At 41.1% G+C, this 18176-nt stretch overlaps 1 protein-coding gene across 1 annotated transcript; it reads left to right on the forward strand.

Moving 5' to 3' along the window:
- Nucleotides 1–1696: 1696 nt before the first annotated feature.
- glud1a (glutamate dehydrogenase 1a) lies at nt 1697–14627 on the forward strand. The gene is made up of 13 exons (XM_030770626.1): nt 1697–2257; nt 5143–5223; nt 5313–5368; nt 6195–6258; nt 7061–7155; nt 8634–8813; nt 9726–9863; nt 10123–10260; nt 10355–10435; nt 10545–10668; nt 12245–12336; nt 12923–12985; nt 13589–14627. The coding sequence occupies exons 1-13, from the start codon at nt 1858–1860 to the stop codon at nt 13706–13708; spliced, it is 1632 nt and encodes a 543-aa protein (XP_030626486.1). The 5' UTR covers nt 1697–1857; the 3' UTR covers nt 13709–14627.
- Nucleotides 14628–18176: the final 3549 nt, after the last annotated feature.

An 18176-nucleotide genomic window follows, 5' to 3' on the forward strand; every position in this document is an offset into this window, starting at 1 on the left:
CACTTGCGCCAAAGACGCCGCTTGTTTGGTCTAGTCCTACGATTTAATGGCAAAACACGTGGAAAGAAAAACAGGGACAGCAGACAAAGCAAACACAACAAAAACAGATGTAACAACTTGGTCCCACGGTTGACATTAAAATACAGGATAAGCATTCAGAGTTACATAATAGTGCAGACAGGAGATGCAAGGTAACCTTTGTTGTATGAGTGTAGGACTGGACCAGATTTAGAGCCATGCAGTTGATGACAGTCTCAACTCACGGCAGCATTACATCATCTGTGACGGAAATGCGATGTCCTGACAGTGTGTTACGTAGTTGCGTGCTAAAAGCCTCATCTAATCTCACAGATGTGTTGTTGAGTGTGATGCAAGTGTGACAGGAAAATCATGGTAAGAGTTAGCTCTGATGGAAAAGACCCAACAAGATGACAGAGGAAACAATGAAGATAGCCATCAAGGACATGAAGGTCTTCAAGACAATGGGCAAGGTCTTCAAGACAACAGGCAGCAACTTAATAATTAAAAGTAGTTGACGGTTTTAGTAAGACTTTAAAACAGCTCTGTGAAATTAAAGTTAAAAAATGACAAAATGCCATCAGGCTGTGATATTTCAACATCATCAGCACAATATACAGTGTAGTAAAAAAAAAAATGGTGCAGTTGTTACTGGTTATGATTAATTCACTGCAGATTAATTTGCACAATTCTTTTAAACATTTTTTTCTAAAAACATAACCTAATCACCACAGTTATTTTGGCCTGCCTGATATCACTTCCAAAAGACCAGGTCAGCCGACCTCTCTCTCTTTAATACAAGGGATTCAGTGCACAGAGCTTTAAACATAATAGCTCTAAACAAACTGTACTCTGCTATCCCCCAATTATAAGACTTTTTGCATAAGATTTTAACCTGGACTTTTAGCCTCGCAAAGTTTTAAGGTTCATATAGCAAGGAGGGAAAGAGACCATTTAATCAGGCAAAGCATAGGCTAATCGAAGAAGGACGCATGCAAAATGTGAATGCTTCTGACATGGGAAGCTTAAACATGTGTATTTATATGTTTGTGGGTCCTTACTCATTGAAAAGTTTTCTTTTTGCCTGAGAATTTGTATGACTTTGCCCATTTACTATCCGTAACCAATTGAAAACAGCACTCGTGATCCCATGCTGAAAATATAAGCGTATAAGGCTCATAGAGGGGCGGGCGGCCGGTCAGACACACACACACACACACACACACACACATACCTTCATAACGTTAAGGCCTTAACAAATTTAAACAATTCTCCTTGGATTTTTCTGTGTATAAATACTCAGTAACATGACCGCAAAACTTGAAAGTGCTGACTACGGGTACTATACATCAAAACGGACATAAATCTGAATGGTCAAACTGTTCAGCATTACATGCCAGTGTGCACAAATACCTTATTTTACAATGTACACACTGCGCCCACTGATACATAGGCTAATATAGTTAAAATGATACTGGCCTAAATGATTTCGTTCAATGGCATATTTAATAATGAAGCAAATAAAATGTTCTGACATGCTGGAAATGCTTCGGCAGCAAAAGTATTTCTTTGTTTCGTTCGTTAAATAAGAATCATGTACTAAAGGGGTCAGCCGCGCGCATCTTAGGGTTCATATTCCTCGAACGCCCTCCCAGTTTGAGGTGTGAATCAACGGCACGCCTGCCTTCTAAAAACAAGAAAGATACGGCATAGATGCTGTCAGTTCAGTTTAGACCGGGATAGGTTTAGATACAGGATCCGCGTTCCGCGTTCGGCTGACCATTACAGTTATTCATTTAGCCAACTGCATAGCGTTTATTTGTCAATACCTCGATAAAAATGTACAGGTATCTAGGAGAGTTACTCACTCGAGGGGCAAGTAGCGCCTTGGCCTCGGGATGCGTCGACTCTGCTTTGCCGGCTTCCGCGTCCTTAATGCGGGTTCGCCACTACAGCGAAGCCGTTGGAGAAAAGGAAGATGACCCCAATTTCTTCAGAATGGTCGAAGGCTTCTTCGACCGCGGTGCTGCAATTGTGGAGGATAAACTCGTTGAGGGCCTTAAAAACAGAGAAACGCCCGAGCAGAAGAGACACAGAGTTCGGGGGATCCTCAAGATTATCAAGCCCTGTAATCACGTTCTAGCCGTGTCGTTCCCCATCAAGCGAGACAACGGCGAATGGGAAATGATAGAGGGGTACAGGGCCCAACACAGCCAGCACAGGACACCCTGCAAAGGAGGTAAACCAGTAAAAAGTTATGATGGCTAATTTGTGATGGCAGAACAAGGCGTGGAACTTTAGCAACCTAGGAAAATAGAATTCAGGTTAACCCGAGAGTTGGTCTAAAAGTTAACGTTCGCCTGCAACCTTAGCGTAGTCGATGTTAAAGATATGTCTAGCCGCCTAAACTTTTTTTCCTAACAAAGTTGCGGAAGTTTGCACCACAGGAATCCAAGTCTAGTCCAACTTTTCCACCGGCTATCAGTGGATCATTCTGACGTCTGTTAGCAAGTTAGCTATGCTAACTAGACAGTCCTGAGCCTAGATAGCTTAGCTAGCTTTCTGAATGCTGACCTATGGTGCAGCGTTAGCCAGGGAAGTCGGAGGCGTAAATCGTGTCGGTTACATGGTTTAAACCACCTTCGATAAACTCAGGAGCTATGCACACCCATTGTATGCATGTTTGACAGCTGTCAAAGTATTAAAAAGAGTTAGCGAGCTAACAATGACTCTTTGGATCAATGCACAGCTGATTCATGTCTAAACATCGTATTTTTTTTTTCAGTTTGGTTTAAGTTTCTCAGGTTCAGGTGATGACAGTCGAATCTGAGGTCGTCCTCACTCCCTATACTTTGTAAATGGTCAATTATGCAGACATCACTGGATGTTAATGATCAAAGTAAATGAAATTCGACATTTCCGGTACTGTCAAAATAAATCTTATCAAAACCTTGCTGAATTAGGTACCATCAAGTTTCAACGCTGAATGGTATTGTACAAGATGGGTAGATTAAGCAGAATGTCTTTGCATGATCGCAAACCTAAATTAGTTCACCAGGTTTTAATCAGGTGTTACACTTAGGAATAATGTCAATTATCCGTTGGAAATAGTGCTACACCTAGGTATAATGCAAATTATTCACAGTCCGTTGGGATGCATTGATGTGAGATGTCACGTTGTCGCTGTTTGTGCACAGTCAAAACGTCTTAATCAATTAAATTGTTTGACAAGTTGGTACTTGCATTGATTAAAGTCGTAATAATTTCTGATCAGGAATGCTGTCAATCCTGCTTTGGAATTGTTTGTATTTTGTGGAAGCTCCATTTCCACTTTATAGCTTTTAGAATACCAGATAGACTGGACTGTATTTCAGTTTTAGCACTGGCAAAGTGTTTGGTTTTGTCTTGGAGTTTTGATTATCAGGTATCCTTTAAAAAAAAACAAGATTTTGGACTGAATGCATAACAGTGGGTCTTTTTCAAACTGGTCAGAGCCAACTGCTTGTATTAGTACCTGCAGCGCTGAGACCCTTGATTGCCTTAGGCACCACACAGTCAAACTCCGTTCATTCATCCACTCAGAAATTTTTCTGTGACTTTATTGTAATAATGTTGATGATTTCAGCTTAATTAACAAATTAACAAGACCGAGAGGTTCTTAAAGTTTGGATCTAGTTAGTACCATCAGTGTAACTTTGGAATACAGTCTAAGAAATCCAATAGTTTACAGTCTTCCAGAAAAGGTAAAAATGCACCTCTTCTCAAATCCATGTCTCTTTGGACATGGATTGGAGGTCAATGCTTAATGCAGCGTATGTAGGCCAGCTCCGGATAGTTTTAATTCTGTTGGACTCATGAGAGGCATTGGAACTTTCCATTGCCTCCTCCCATTGAAAATACAGTCAGTGCATCCGGTTAAGCTTGTGCTTAAATGAAGGTAGTACACCAAAGCACTTCTTAAGGTGAATTGTTTGTTGTCTTTGTGAGGTGGAGAGCTAGTATGAAACTGTTTGTTAGAAAAATAAAAGACTGGCAGAAATGTTGGGATGTTTGCTTGGGCCATTTAGGCAGGGTTGAAGCGTCCCGCATAGAGCTGCACAGCTGTGTGATTTCTCCTCTGACTTAAGCCTGAAGCTTTGTCTGCTCAGTACTAACCCAGCTCCTGAATACCACAGCTCGTGCGAACTGTAGATGTTACTTGAGTTTTGGTGTAGTGCTGTTTTGGTGGGAGTGGGGGTGGGGAGCATCTGTAAAAGTGACTCATCTCGTTGTTATGTTTGGTTTCCAAGCTACGTGATTGAATTCAGGTTTTCTGTGTAAAAGTATACAAACAAATGTTTTTGTTTCTTTTTTTAATTATTCTTTATAGTGATGAACTGGGACTGAGGCAAAAGACACTTTGAGGGAAACTTTTTTCTATTCCATCAAAGTTACTGTAATTTTTTTGTTTAGAGGAATAGTCTGGTTGTACCACACCCATTTTCCAGCATATCTACTATTTCCCTCCTTTTTGGTTGGAGTGAGTGAGTCATCGTCCTGGTTGTTTTTTTCCAGCTCCAAACAAGACTTCCCTCTCTCTCAGCTTTCGGTTTTTTTTGTTGTTGTTGTTGTTTTTGTTTTTGGGAAGCACTGGCATGCAGCTATTTTATGTTTCCTCACAAGGAATGATGCATTGCTTTTACTATACACCATCCTTAACCTCATCTTTAAAAATCTCTAAAAATGTTACAGGGAAAAAAGAAAATCTGATGTAAGTGCTTTGGCATGGCATAAAACTGACTGGCTGTTTAGCTATTTTTTGGGGGGGGGGGGGCACATCCTTTCACTGGCTGCTCTCAGGGTAATTGGATTACCACTGCAACCTGTTGACAAGCGGGAGGGGGGGGTATCAGACTGCTTACACTCTGGGGGAGAGGGGGGTCTTTTTGCCCTTACCATTTGTAATCAGTAGGATTGAAATGCGCTTGTCGAAAAAGACAAGCTGTTATTGCAAACAGCGACTCGGCCTGGTTTAAAAAGCCTCCAAGATCTTTTGTTTCATGCGATGCTCAGTAAAAGTCTCTTGAATGTCTTAACGAATGGAGATTTGAATGGGTTTTTGATTGGTTCATCTGTTTGTCCCAGGTATCCGTTACAGCACGGAAGTGTCTGTGGATGAGGTCAAAGCCCTGGCATCTTTGATGACGTATAAATGTGCTGTTGTTGGTAAGTGTTGACCAGTTTTACCCTGCAAGACACCTCCTCCTTTGTTAATTTTTCAGATTTTAACTTTTCTGGAACTTTCCTCTCTATAGATGTGCCTTTTGGAGGAGCAAAAGCTGGTGTGAAGATTAACCCGAGGAATTATTCTGTAAGTGCTTTAGACGCTTTAGTCCTTGTTGCACCTCACTATGAATTTTTCCGGTGAATGGACCTCTTACCTCACATATTCTTAGTTAGCTTGTTGTTTTAATTCATTTTAACTCATGGCCTGTCAGAACTGTGTTCACTGACTAGCGACTAGTTTCATGCCATGAATGCTCATAAAACAAGAGTGGTAACATGAGTGATTGGAGAAGAAGAGGCTCCACTCTGGTCAGGGAGGGTTTGGTTTTTTTTTTGGCAACCAAAACTGTAACACTTGATTTACTGTAATTGCTTTACTTAGCTTAATTGAAGCCTGAAGAATTGGAAATGGACACAGACATGGACGTGTTTTAGTGGTTTTCATAGTGCTTTCACTTGCACTCACATGCGGGGGACACGCCCAGGTCATGCACCCAGTTTAAGGCGCCCGGACTACAGGAAGCTGTTTGGGGACAGATTATCTGTTCTCTTCCTGTTGGCACTGTTAGTCTGTGTTATTGCCAGTCACGCTCTATGAATTTTGGCAGCAACTGTTCAGATGAGAATTGCTGAGACATCAGCTGGCGGCTAATGCTGCTAAAATTCTCCTGTCATTCCTGACCCAGACATCCTCAGCCAAAGTTTTCCACATTTTTGGTCAGTCCGATGCTATGCTGAAAATAACCTATTGTCTTTTCACTTTGGTTTTTTTTTTTTGTTTTTTTTATTATTCACAGAGCAGGTATCTTTAGTCCTTCTGATTGTCGCACTTGCGTGCGTGTGTGCGTCAGTACCGTTTTACTTTTTTAATGCTTTTTAATGTTTTCTATTTTTTTTTTTCGTCTCTGCAGGACAATGAATTGGAAAAGATCACAAGACGGTTCACCATCGAGCTGGCGAAAAAGGGATTCATCGGTGAGTGGCGTTTGCTCTCGCGCTGCAGAAAGATGTCTGTGCGTTAATGTTTGCGTTAATGCTCGGCTCTCTGGGCTGGGGGAGGGGGGGGGACAGTCAGACTCCTCCTCCGCCGTCACACAAAGGCAAGCATTCCTAACCACTGACCCTTTACAATAACAGCACACGTACGTCACAAGTGCTATCCGACACGAAGGATTCGACATGGAAATGAAAGTACATGTGTTTGCAGGGCAAACCGCTGCACAGAGAAATAGGGAAGTTTGCCTCCAGCGTCTCCAGTTGTATTACATTTCTTTGATGACTGTAGAGCAGTCCAAGACTCAGGCTTCACAGTATATTGTCTGTTGTAACTGGAGCCTGTTTATGCCCTACATATAAACCAGACAAAGCAGGTTAGAAATTCATTATCTCAATGGTTCGCTGAAGAATAATCCAACTGTTTGCGGACGTTCTCCTTTAGCATAAGACATTAATCATGATCTTATCGTATGCGCTGCATGTCATAAGCTCCTTTGGTGTAAGACACAGTGCTCCTGGCTTGGTAGACTATGTCGTTGAATCTGAAGAGCTGTATTACACGGGAACCAATACGTTCATCCACAGTAACACGTCAAAGAACGGCTAACAGCTGAGTTGTAGTCGTTCCGTGCTGACGAAGCCATATCGAACCTGTACGGTAATGACCAGATGCATGCAGTCTTTTTGAAGCTTTACTCTGCGGTCGATTTGATCGTGCAGTGCTGCTGGGAAGGGTGGGAGTGTGCTGCATTAGAAAGTCCTTTTCCTGTTTCCTCTATAGGGCCTGGCATTGACGTCCCTGCCCCAGACATGAGCACCGGAGAGAGGGAAATGTCCTGGATTGCTGACACTTACGCAAACACTATGGGTCACCATGTGAGTCACCGGCATTTTTCTTTTTTTTCTTCTCTGACGTGGCTTTTTTTTTTTTTTTTAAAGAGGGTTTATTCTGTGTACTTCACTGGTGAACTCCATATCAGCCAGATAAGACTATGATCATATCACGTGAATGCAAAGACAGTCATGAGGAACTTAATAATGACACTGTGAGCAGAGGGAAGCCATACAATCTGTGTGTGTGTGTGTGCGTGTTGTGATTGTATTTTGAGCCCTTTTAAGGATTTTACTATCCTGCAAAAAGTCCTCTTCAAAGATGGAGTCTGCACAAGTTTTGTTTCCTCTTCCCTTGCCGTGTGAATTAAGGCTAGTAACACTGTGACGTACGGTCTTGGTCTTTGATCTCTAGTGAAACTCAGTTCCCACTCAGTTCTCATGGTGACATAGAGGTGCATCCGAAAACAAAGTCACCAACACTGAGTTTCTGTCCACTCAGCGCTTTCATAACCAGACGTAAATTTTTAGGGAAATGTTTTTTGTTTTTTTGGTTTTTGCAACGACATGGTAATAAACATGTGATACATGTGATATATTTTGACAAACAGTATGTAATGGGTTTTCCTTTTTGACTTTACCAGATTTTGTCTATATTTGAGCATTGATTTCCTCTTTTTGAGTATATATTGTTGACTATATGTTTTCTGTTTATTTGTTTATTTTTTAAGTATTCCTTTATTACAGGGTCTGAATAACCATAACCACAATTTAGTCTGTTTTTGGCCACACATTTGCAAAGTAGTTAAGTGTTTGATTTTTTTTTTTGTTCCAGAGCTCTCTTGTAACTACACTATAACAGCTAGGTTTGGAAATATTTCAAGTTTACACCCATGAAAGTTGTCCGTTTATGTCTTTCACAGTGAAATGGCGGCTGTATTGAAAGAGAGGAACAAAACCGAAATAGTTATTTGAGTCGTAGTTGACCTGACTTCTCACGCAGAGCCGCGGCTGTCGGCGATTGACTCGGATGGGTGTTTGTGAGTCTCTGTGCACAGTGTGTCCTTACAGATCTCGTAGAAAGAGCCTTTGAATTTCGGTTTCCCCATGGCAGTCTTTTGCTTTGTCTGGAGTACACTCACACCCTGCCCTGCCTGGCCTCCCCCTCCCCCGTACTGTCTCTGCTGCCTTATTACAACAATGCATCAACAGGAACATGAAAGACCTCACAAAAATCCTAGGTCCCGTTTCATCTTGTCACGCCAATTTATCACGTCGTATTAGACTTAAAAACGGTATTTAACCGTTTAACGTGATCGGCCCTGTTGGGCATGTACTTCATCTACCCCTTTGACTCCCTCTCTTACGTTCGATGGTGGATTTTAGGGTGACTGAAAAAGGCAGATGATCTGATCTGAACTTTTTTTTTTCTGAACTCCGTCCCTTCATGAACTGTCATGTTGTCTGTTGTTTAATATTTTGTTTGCACAATGATTTTTTTTTTTTTTTTTTTTTTTCATCAGGATATCAACGCTCACGCCTGTGTGACCGGCAAACCCATCAGCCAGGGCGGCATCCACGGCAGGATCTCGGCCACTGGACGTGGAGTCTTCCATGGGATCGAGAACTTTGTGAATGAAGCCTCCTACATGAGTCTACTGGGTCTGACCCCTGGGTTTGGGGACAAGACTTTTGTCATTCAGGTGCAGAGAAATCAGACAAGTTTTGCTTTGTTTTGTATTGGCCACATAAGACATGACAACTGTTTTTAACAAGCTCAGTAACAGTCCTGTCTTCTTTAAAAAAAGAGGGCTTGGGGGCATGGGATGGCCTCTCATGAAGGGTTGTGTAGTATACAGCGGTTTGTTTCAACACCACATATACACACCTCTTTCAACAAATATAGCCTCTATTGGTGCTCTGAACAGTAGAAGAACACGTGTTTTATACGTCAGGTTTACTACAGGAGTGTGGCCGTGCGAGAGGACCAGTCCCTGCTGGTTAGGGTCATGGAGAACTCTCACTGTGTTTATGAGGGTTCCAGAGAACAACACAAGCACTGTGCATCAGCAGTCTTTTACTGACGTTGTTTTGATCACTAGAGACTCTGCCTCCTCTCTGCAGGCTGTGAGACTAGCTCAGCTGCTGAGTTTTAAAGTGCACTGAAGGTTGCCCTGAAAATAAGATCAATATATTGTTCTTAGCCTTTGAGTCAAGGTGTCTCAAATTTGACTTTTCCATCCCCCCTGCTAATGTACACATACAGTCTATGCAAGTGACCCAGTGAAAGATCAGTGGTATGGGTTACAATTTACATGTGATGTAACACAATTTAAATATTGGGTTACCTTTAGATATTCGATTTAGCACTCTTGTGTTCTTGGATTGATGATGGCTGGATATCTCCACTAGGTGGTACCACTAAGCCAGTCTTTTAAGAACTGAATATTCAGCTCATCTCAGAAAGCCTTTCATGACATCTTCTCGACCGTCAGTTCGGGCTTCCTAAACAGCATTCTGAGATGAACTCATAGAGATCAATGTAATGTAAGCTGCACTGTGTAATCCATGTTGTGCTTAGTTTTATTTACCTGGTTCCATATCACTTGTTCCAGGGCTTTGGTAATGTCGGTCTGCACTCCATGCGTTATCTGCACCGTTATGGGGCCAAGTGTGTAGGTGTGGGTGAGATGGATGGAAATATCTGGAACCCTAATGGTATTGACCCCAAAGAGCTGGAGGACTATAAGCTGGTGAGTCAGAGGTGTAAACAATGTGTTTTTAAGAGCTTTGAGCATTGTGCTGTATCCCATAGGATCTAAACTGAAAGAGTAATATGACAGAACCGTCGTCTAAAGGCTTTAGTCTGTCACGGTGTCTGGTTGTTGCAGTCACTTAAACCGGAGACAACGTGAATCCAATAATTGCTTTTCGGCAGCGTGAGCTCAATGTTATTTCCTGTAACTTTATCATGAAGAACTGGAGCGTGTCCTGTTCCTGTTGTTTCCTTAGGCTAATGGAACGATTGTGGGCTTCCCCAATGCCACGCCCTACGAGGGGAGCATCCTGGAAGCTGACTGCGACATCTTGATCCCAGCAGCCAGCGAGAAGCAGCTGACCAGGAAAAATGCCCATAAAATAAAAGCTAAGGTCAGAGGTCACAGAACCGCTCTCACGCGTCTTTAGCGTACTCCGGTTGTTGTCCGCAGTGCTGAACGTTTTGCGTTTTCCTTCCATGTTAAAGATCATCGCCGAGGGAGCCAACGGCCCCACCACACCCGACGCTGACAAGATTTTCCTCGAGAGGAACATCATGGTGATTCCAGTAAGTGTCACGTTTCTGAGTCTTTATCCAGCTGAGTTTGCTTTTGCGAAATAAAGCGTACCGTTTGCTGTATTTTTTTAATGCTGCGTTTTGACCTTGTCTTCGACAGGACATGTATCTGAATGCGGGTGGTGTTACTGTGTCCTACTTTGAGTGGCTTAAAAACCTTAACCACGTCAGCTATGGCAGACTGACCTTCAAGTATGAGCGAGACTCCAACTACCACCTTCTCAGTAAGTCTAGATACCTGCCTGTTTGCCTGGTCCACACTGAAGCCGTAAGCCTGCTCCGTGGCCCCCCCGAGGCATAACCTCTGTGGTATAACCTCTGATTTGCCCTCTTGTTGGGTTGGGGAAGTTTTTTTACCACGTTGTTTACCGCAATAAAATCAGCGTCTGAAAATAAAATCAGTATCTGAAATATGGCAGCCATGTTTAATTCGATAGAAAAATGAGTTAATTTGTGTACACTGCCACCTAGTGGTTGTTTTGTAGTATTGTAGTCATCATTGCATTTCACATGCGTAGTTTATTTGGAATGTGTTGCTATGGCAAATGAATGTGATTTATGTGTACAACTGACATCAGTGTGAGTAGAATAATTCTGTTTAAGAAATTTGAGTAAGTCTATGGTATATGTCATGTCATAAGGTACAGAGATGGATGCTGAACTTTTCTGAACCTTTTGTTGGAAATGTCTTTGTGAAATTGGCCCCTGTTAAAAATAAGCTGTACACCCTTGGTTTACACTCATTAATCTCAGAGCTGAGACAAAAGGTCAGGGAAAGAGCTTTATGGAAGAAAAGAACTGAGTAAATGTTTGCTCTCCTTTTTGTGCTAAACAATCAAGCACCAGCTAGCTTCATTCACCAAAGGATTTATGTTCAGATGAGTCTGTAATTGTGTAACCAACTACTCTATTTTCTTCCTTTTAAAATTCTTCAGACCAGAATATTGAAATCAACACTGTATCGTATTATTTCAGTATTACAGTTTTGTGTAGAACTTTGCACTGTCATTGTGATTTTTTTCGATCATGTACTGCCAGCGTATTTGTGCTCTCTGTGCATCCAAACGAGTTGAAAGACAAGGCCACACCCCTCTCCGTATCTCTCAGTGCATACGCAATTGCCTTAGGCCGTCTTTCATCTGGGCTGGGACCACACCAGGCTTTTGTCAGTCACGTGGTACAGACTCTCCAGGAAGAGGACACAGACACCAGCTGTCTGCTGTCAATAGTCTAGTGGTTCAGTGAACCTCCTCTCTCTGTCTGTCAGCACCAGTCAATACCACGCGCTTTAGCGGGTAGTCCGAAATGATTGATCTCCCGTTCTGTATGCAGCTGTTTTTTGTATCCAGTCACAAAGTAATAATGCAATAATGAGGAATTTGGTAGTCTGATTCTTGAAGGTTGTTATGCGTGCCCCCTTCTCTCAAAGCCTCCCTTTCTATTTGATTACAGGCAACATGCGTTTATGAAAATGCTGCTTGTTTTTATAGCAGCTCACGTTGTTGCCTGTCTATGAAATTTGCGTGAGGTGACTCTGAATGTTTTTGGTGTGTTTTGCATTATGACTGAGACTCTGAGACTTCGTCTGAAAATGGAATCTTCTTCAGCACTCATAATTGAGTAACACTCAGGCCTAGATGAAGTCTCAGATGAGTAGGTGTGTTGTTGCCAGTAAAAATGCCTACGGTAATTGCATGTTTAGAGTTCTGTGTGTGTGTGTGTGTGTGTGTGTGTGTGTCTGGTTGTGATTGGACGTCAGTTGAGTGTGAAAGCAGTAAAATTGTCTGCATTCCTTTGCAGTGTCAGTTCAGGAAAGCCTGGAAAGGAAGTTTGGGAAACATGGAGGTTCCATTCCCGTTGTTCCTACTTCTGAGTTCCAGGCGAGGATCGCTGTAAGTACAAACACAAAAACGTTATGTGTGACCACAAATATTTTTCAACGTTTACAAATAAAAAGACAAGGACAGACAGCTTAGCCTGCAGCAGTGTTCTCAACACCCGTCTCTGAAAATATGTTCGCACGTCAACCTGCAGGTTGTGTGCTGAGATGAAGCACATAGTGTGTGCAATTTAGAGCCCTAAATGCCTTGGCTTCACCTCTTTTGAACCGTGGGCCGGTATAGATGGGGTGGGTGCGGCTGCAGGTTTGAAATGTCACACAGAAGAACTCCTGAACATATGAACAAACTCCTGAAGAGGGGGAAAAAAAATACTTTTGTCTAAGAAACCAATTTTGTGTATGAATATGAGTCTATTTGCACTGAGGACACGCTGAGCTCGACTCTGGAATAACATGTCTCAGTGACATTATCGCTGAAGCTTTTCTGCTCCATTTTCTCAATCTTGGTTCTGAATTTGTTCAGCAATAGAGCTGACTGGCAGCCTCCCTTTTTTGGCCCAGGGCTGGTAGCTTCAACACACTGACTTCCTGTGAGCTGTAAAACCTGTTCTCATTGCTTTCTTCATTGTCACTTTTAGGGAGCATCTGAAAAGGACATTGTTCACTCTGGACTGGCCTATACTATGGAGAGATCTGCCAGGGTAATTTATTGTGCTTTTTTTTTAATAGCATCTTTTTTTTTTTTTTTTTTCAGAGTTTGTCTTTCTTTCTTTCTTTGGTTCCCTCTCTCTCTCTCTCTCTCCCTCTCTCTCTCTCTCTCTGCCTGCCTCAGTCTATCAGCACACAGACACCTTTAGTCTTCTCGGTGATCTCTATGCTTTGTTTAGCGTGAGGGATGGGATTGTGGGTAATATGAGAAGAGCAGCCTGGGTTTCTGTAGGTATTGTTCTGTTTCAATCCAGATGCCCCAGAGGGACTGATGATCTTACTCCCGATCCCGTTTCTCTCTCAGCCAATTGGCCTGCGTCCTTCCCCTTAATCAGTCACTGTAGGACACACATAGAGTGTGGTGTCTTCCCCAAGTTTAACCAAATAAAACAAGTAAATACATGTTTAATGTGGGTGTCAAGCCTTGACACTGGTATCCATGCCTCCGAAAGGTAGTTCCCCTCTGCTGTTTAAGTTTTTTTCTCTTTTAGAAAGACCAAAATGTTTTATTCAAATGCACTTTGGTTTAAAGATATCAAAATACAGGTAAAATCAGGTCACTTAGGGTTAATTCCTTTGTCTTCCTGTCTTTTCAGCAAATCATGCGCACAGCCAATAAGTACAACCTGGGCCTTGACCTGAGGACAGCTGCCTATGTCAACGCCATTGAGAAAGTCTTTAAAGTCTACAACGAGGCTGGCCTGACTTTCACATAAAAGGCCACTCTTTTCTTTACCTCTCTGTGTGTCTGTCTGTCCGTCCATCTTATGCAGATGCAGGACGCCTTGCATCCCTCACTATCCAAGTCCTCCAATTAAACACAACAAGTTTACGTTTTACATATTACTACACAACACGACATATCCGTTAAAACACGTTCCATAAAGTTCCTTCTCCCTCCTGGTTCATATTCTCTGATTCTCGTACTCTCTGATTGCAGTTTGTTTGTCAGTTCTTGGGACCCACTCAAACACACCCAACAGTGAGATTTTACTTTAGTTCAACCACACCTGTTTCAGCCTCAGAACATAATAACTTGCCAGTAGACACCAAAAAAGTGCTAGTTTTTCTAGCTTTAAATCTCCTTATCAACTCTCTGTTGTTTAACTGTTCAGTCATGACCTGAACTGTGAGAGCATATCAAATAGAAAAACCTATAAAGCCTTAATGTTATTGGTATGATTTTCTGCAGCAATGCAGAGCTTGAGACTCCACAAGTGTATGACAAAAATACTGAGGATTTTAAAAAGCGGACAACCAGTGGTTTATAGGGAAAGCTATGCACATAAAACAGTACTTCTCAGGCTTTTATAAATGTTACCAAAATATTGCACAGTAAATGTATGTGTTTTTTTTTCCTTTGCTGCACATTGTCCTGATGGCTTAACACTTTAAAAACCAGGAAACAGTTTTTGCTTGGTCTTCTGGTGCCCTTTTGTTCGATAGGGAAGAGTCATATTCTGAACCTGATGGCTTCCACGTTTGGGTGTTGGATCAGATCAGTTATTGTTCCAGAATTGGAAGGGAATAACGTTAGATTTGGGAACAAAGGTTTATTTTCTTCGTATCAGATTTGAATATGAAATCTGAAAAAAAAAAAAAAGTTTGTATTACCTTCTATTGTTAAAAAACAAATAAAATACACAAAACTGAAACTGTGTGGAAGTGCTGTTTTAATGTCGACAAAAACAGTTTTGTCGCTCGCGTCTCTCACGTATAACTGATCTTCAGATGGATGTGACTTTCCCATCTCTGTCCTACCACCTCTATGGACATCCACACCAAGATAACTCAATAAAAAACAAATGTGGAGGGCAGGGTGGTATTTACCAAGAAACACTTAAATACATGACCCTACTTTCAAAGTAAAAACTATGCATGTAATCTGAGTGACTAAAATATTAAGCAAACCAACAAAACACATCACCCTGTGTAGTTCTATGATGTTCTATGATGACATATGTGCTAGTGTTATTAGTAGCTATTGCAAGTTGGATCAGGATATGGATAACTATTTGCATGATTTTGAACAATTAGCCACTTCAGAAGTTCTTCTGTTCAAGTAGTGATTAATATTTACAGGCAACAACATTTCAACCTGAGACTAATTACCTCAGCTGTTGTCTTTATAAGTGAGCCCAACGACAAAATCATGACACAATTCCCAAAATACTTTTAAATATAGTCTTTTTTTATTGCTTTTGAAATGGGACTAAATGATACTCAAGTCCAAAGGCGTCTACAGGGATCTTTATCATTTCTCACACCTGCGCTCAACAGGCAGCACCACAGTGAAAGAGGAAACACATTCAGTATCTGGCTATGTACAGAGAAACATTATTCCAACTCAAATCATTTAACAAAATAAACTGGTCCCAAAAGCGAAAAGAAGCTCAATACATCAAATGAACGTGCTCCTTTTTTTTTTTTAATTACTTTCAACTCTTTTGTTTCAAAATTATTTTCAAAATATGTTTCTGTTCTTTTTACATTTAATCAGTAGTAAATATCAATTTTTTTCTTTGCTTGAGAATATGTCTTATCTGAGTACGACACTGAGTTTCTCTCAGAGATTAAGTGGATATGTATAGTCCATTCATAATTGTTGGTGTTTAGGATAAGGTGATGAGGAAGACAGAAGGTAGGGTGCTTTTTATGTTTGGAGTTCAGCCAAAAAGATTTTTTCCAAATGACAACACATCATTCTTGGCTTTGTCTTTCGCTGCGTCTGCGGCTATATCCCCAGCAATATCTCCCAGTGCATCGGTGAGATCTGAAAGGAAAACGAGATGATAAGCAAAAATCAATCCATCAAAGAACTGACCAAGTATTGATTGTAATGTTACTGTTTTTCTCACATGAACTCACATGATCTTTTGGGATCTATGGAACTATTTCTAAAAAAAAAAAAAACCTCTAGCAACCTTCTATGTTCAACCTCTATAACCTCTATGTCTAACAATTCGTGTTTGAGGCAATTCTAACGAAAGTTTGAAGTGCTTCTTTTGAATGTATGTGCTGCATGGTAGCTGCCTGTCAGGTTTAATCAAAGTGTGCTGATGTAATAGGAAAGTGCTGACATTCACACTCACCTCCTGACCCTCCGTCGCTGCTCTTTTTCTCATCTGAACCTGAGGCAGACATGAGACCGCCAAACAAGCCTCCGCTGCCTTTCTCCTCCTCTTCCTTTGGTTTTGATGAAGGGAAGAGATCTCCCATGCCTCCTGTCTCATCTTTCTTCTTCTCCTCCCCACCAATAAGACCTTTCACTTTGTCTTTGGCCACCTCAGCTTTAAAAATGAAAAGAGAAAGAAATTCACGAATTAATCAAAATGGTATAGATCAATGCTAAAAGAGAGCGATAAAGATTCGTTCTTTCCTCCTGTTTTTTGTAAATGTTCTAGAAGGTTCTAGAGCTATCTAGCGCGCTCTCATGAGAGAGAACTACTGAACAAACCTAAAAAGAATCTAAAGAATCACAGTTGTTGGTTTAAGGGAGAATTATAAAAGAACCCTTTCTATTCATGCCAGAGGTCTATAAGGCCTTACAAGGCCCTGAAATTGAATGAGTGCTGGGATAACTGCATTCTTCAGAAACATTCCACGCAATCTTTTTTTTCCCCGAAGCTAAAAGCCGCAGCACTCAGTGCTGAGTAAAGCACATCTCTTACAACGTTTAATGTGTATATATGTAATGTTTTGGATGAGTGCACAAACATAATGTCATTTGATCCTGGACAGATTTACAAATCTTGAGGTAATAAAATTGTATATTGGAAATTACGAAAAGTTCCATGCATGGAAATAGCATGCACATAGAAATGAATGAGAGAAATGGATTGTAATCAAGTGTCTCAACTCATTGTTATGTAAGGACTGGTCTGAAAATTCACAATATGTTGTTCTAGTTGTGGATCTGTTAGTTTCTAGTATCCTTTTGACAATTTTCATAAAACACTTCAAAGAAGTTCAGGATCAGAGACAGAAGAACTAAAAAACAGGAAAAAAAAGCCATTTAGCTGTTTCTCTGAATACTGAAGGAATCTGAATGATTTGAAAAATATAAACAAACCAGCAAAGTTCCCGTTACACAACTGAAAGCCAACTTTTATAGCGAAGCCAATTTAAGTAGATGTTTGCTTTGCTAAAATTGGCTTAGGGAAGATGTTTCCATGCCTACCAAACCACAGGGATCTGTTTTGAATTATCCCCACAAGTCTCTAGCTCGATCATTGCTCCAGGAAACGACGACACAGACAAAAGAAAACAAACACAAGGAGAGAAAAAAAATAGCTCAAAGGAAGATGCTCTTTTACTCCGCGCCATCAACTCACCTGCTTTATCAACTGCCTGATCCACGATGGAATCTGCCTTGTTTCCCAAAAGACCTCCTAGGAAAGACATGTCGCCGAATGTGTCCTCACAACAGAACGAAGAGGTTTGTGTGTCAGTGAATGTGTGGCTGTGAGAGTCAGGACGGAGTCTTATGAAGGTTGGCACTCGCCCATTCCAGGCCTACGCCTCCGAGGGGTTACCCAATTGGACACTCTGGTAGGGGTGGGGAGGAAAATGCCTAACGTAAAAAGGAGTGGAAAGTAGAGCAGGCTGAACTGGTTTCCCAGGTTACCGGTTTCCCAGGTTACTGTTTTTCTCCAGTATACAGTCATGACACCTCTCAGGTGATCTGTATGTTTTTGTTGAAAAAAACCCCCAAAAACAAAAACTACAACATAAAGAGTCGTGATGAGATTATTAATTTGCAACACAAAGCTATGGAATGAGTCATGTTTTCCTTATGTAAATGAAATGGGGGGCGTTTTTCTTGTTTTTTTGTGGAAAAACTTGTTAATGTATTTATTGACACTTATTTAACCAGGATAGTGACATTGACGCCTAGATTTCTTTTTCAATTAAGACATGGCCAAGACAACAGCAGCTTTATAAAGTAGTACATTTTAATACAGCCAAGACAAACATGAATATTCCAACTTATCGATACAAAATACTATTGTACAATACAGAAAAATAGAATGCACACCTTCCAAGAACACTATTCTACAAACATCCGCATTAATTTCTTTCGATAACATGTACAAAGGCAGCTGTGTCATACTTTGAGTGTATTTTAGCTGCACTGAAAAAAAATGGTCCTTTGATCACAGACAATACTAAACGTTATGCATT

Source organism: Chanos chanos, chromosome 4 (assembly GCF_902362185.1).
Source record: "Chanos chanos chromosome 4, fChaCha1.1, whole genome shotgun sequence".
Taxonomy (NCBI): Eukaryota; Metazoa; Chordata; class Actinopteri; order Gonorynchiformes; family Chanidae; genus Chanos; species Chanos chanos.

Bases quoted from the DNA above. Each gene is read 5' to 3' on its own strand.
- glud1a (XM_030770626.1), top strand. From the start codon at position 1,858: ATGTACAGGTATCTAGGAGAGTTACTCACTCGAGGGGCAAGTAGCGCC. The intron at 10,261-10,354 runs GTCAGAGGTCAC...TCCATGTTAAAG, and splicing joins CCCATAAAATAAAAGCTAAG to ATCATCGCCGAGGGAGCCAA. The intron at 12,986-13,588 runs GTAATTTATTGT...CTGTCTTTTCAG, and splicing joins CTATGGAGAGATCTGCCAGG to CAAATCATGCGCACAGCCAA.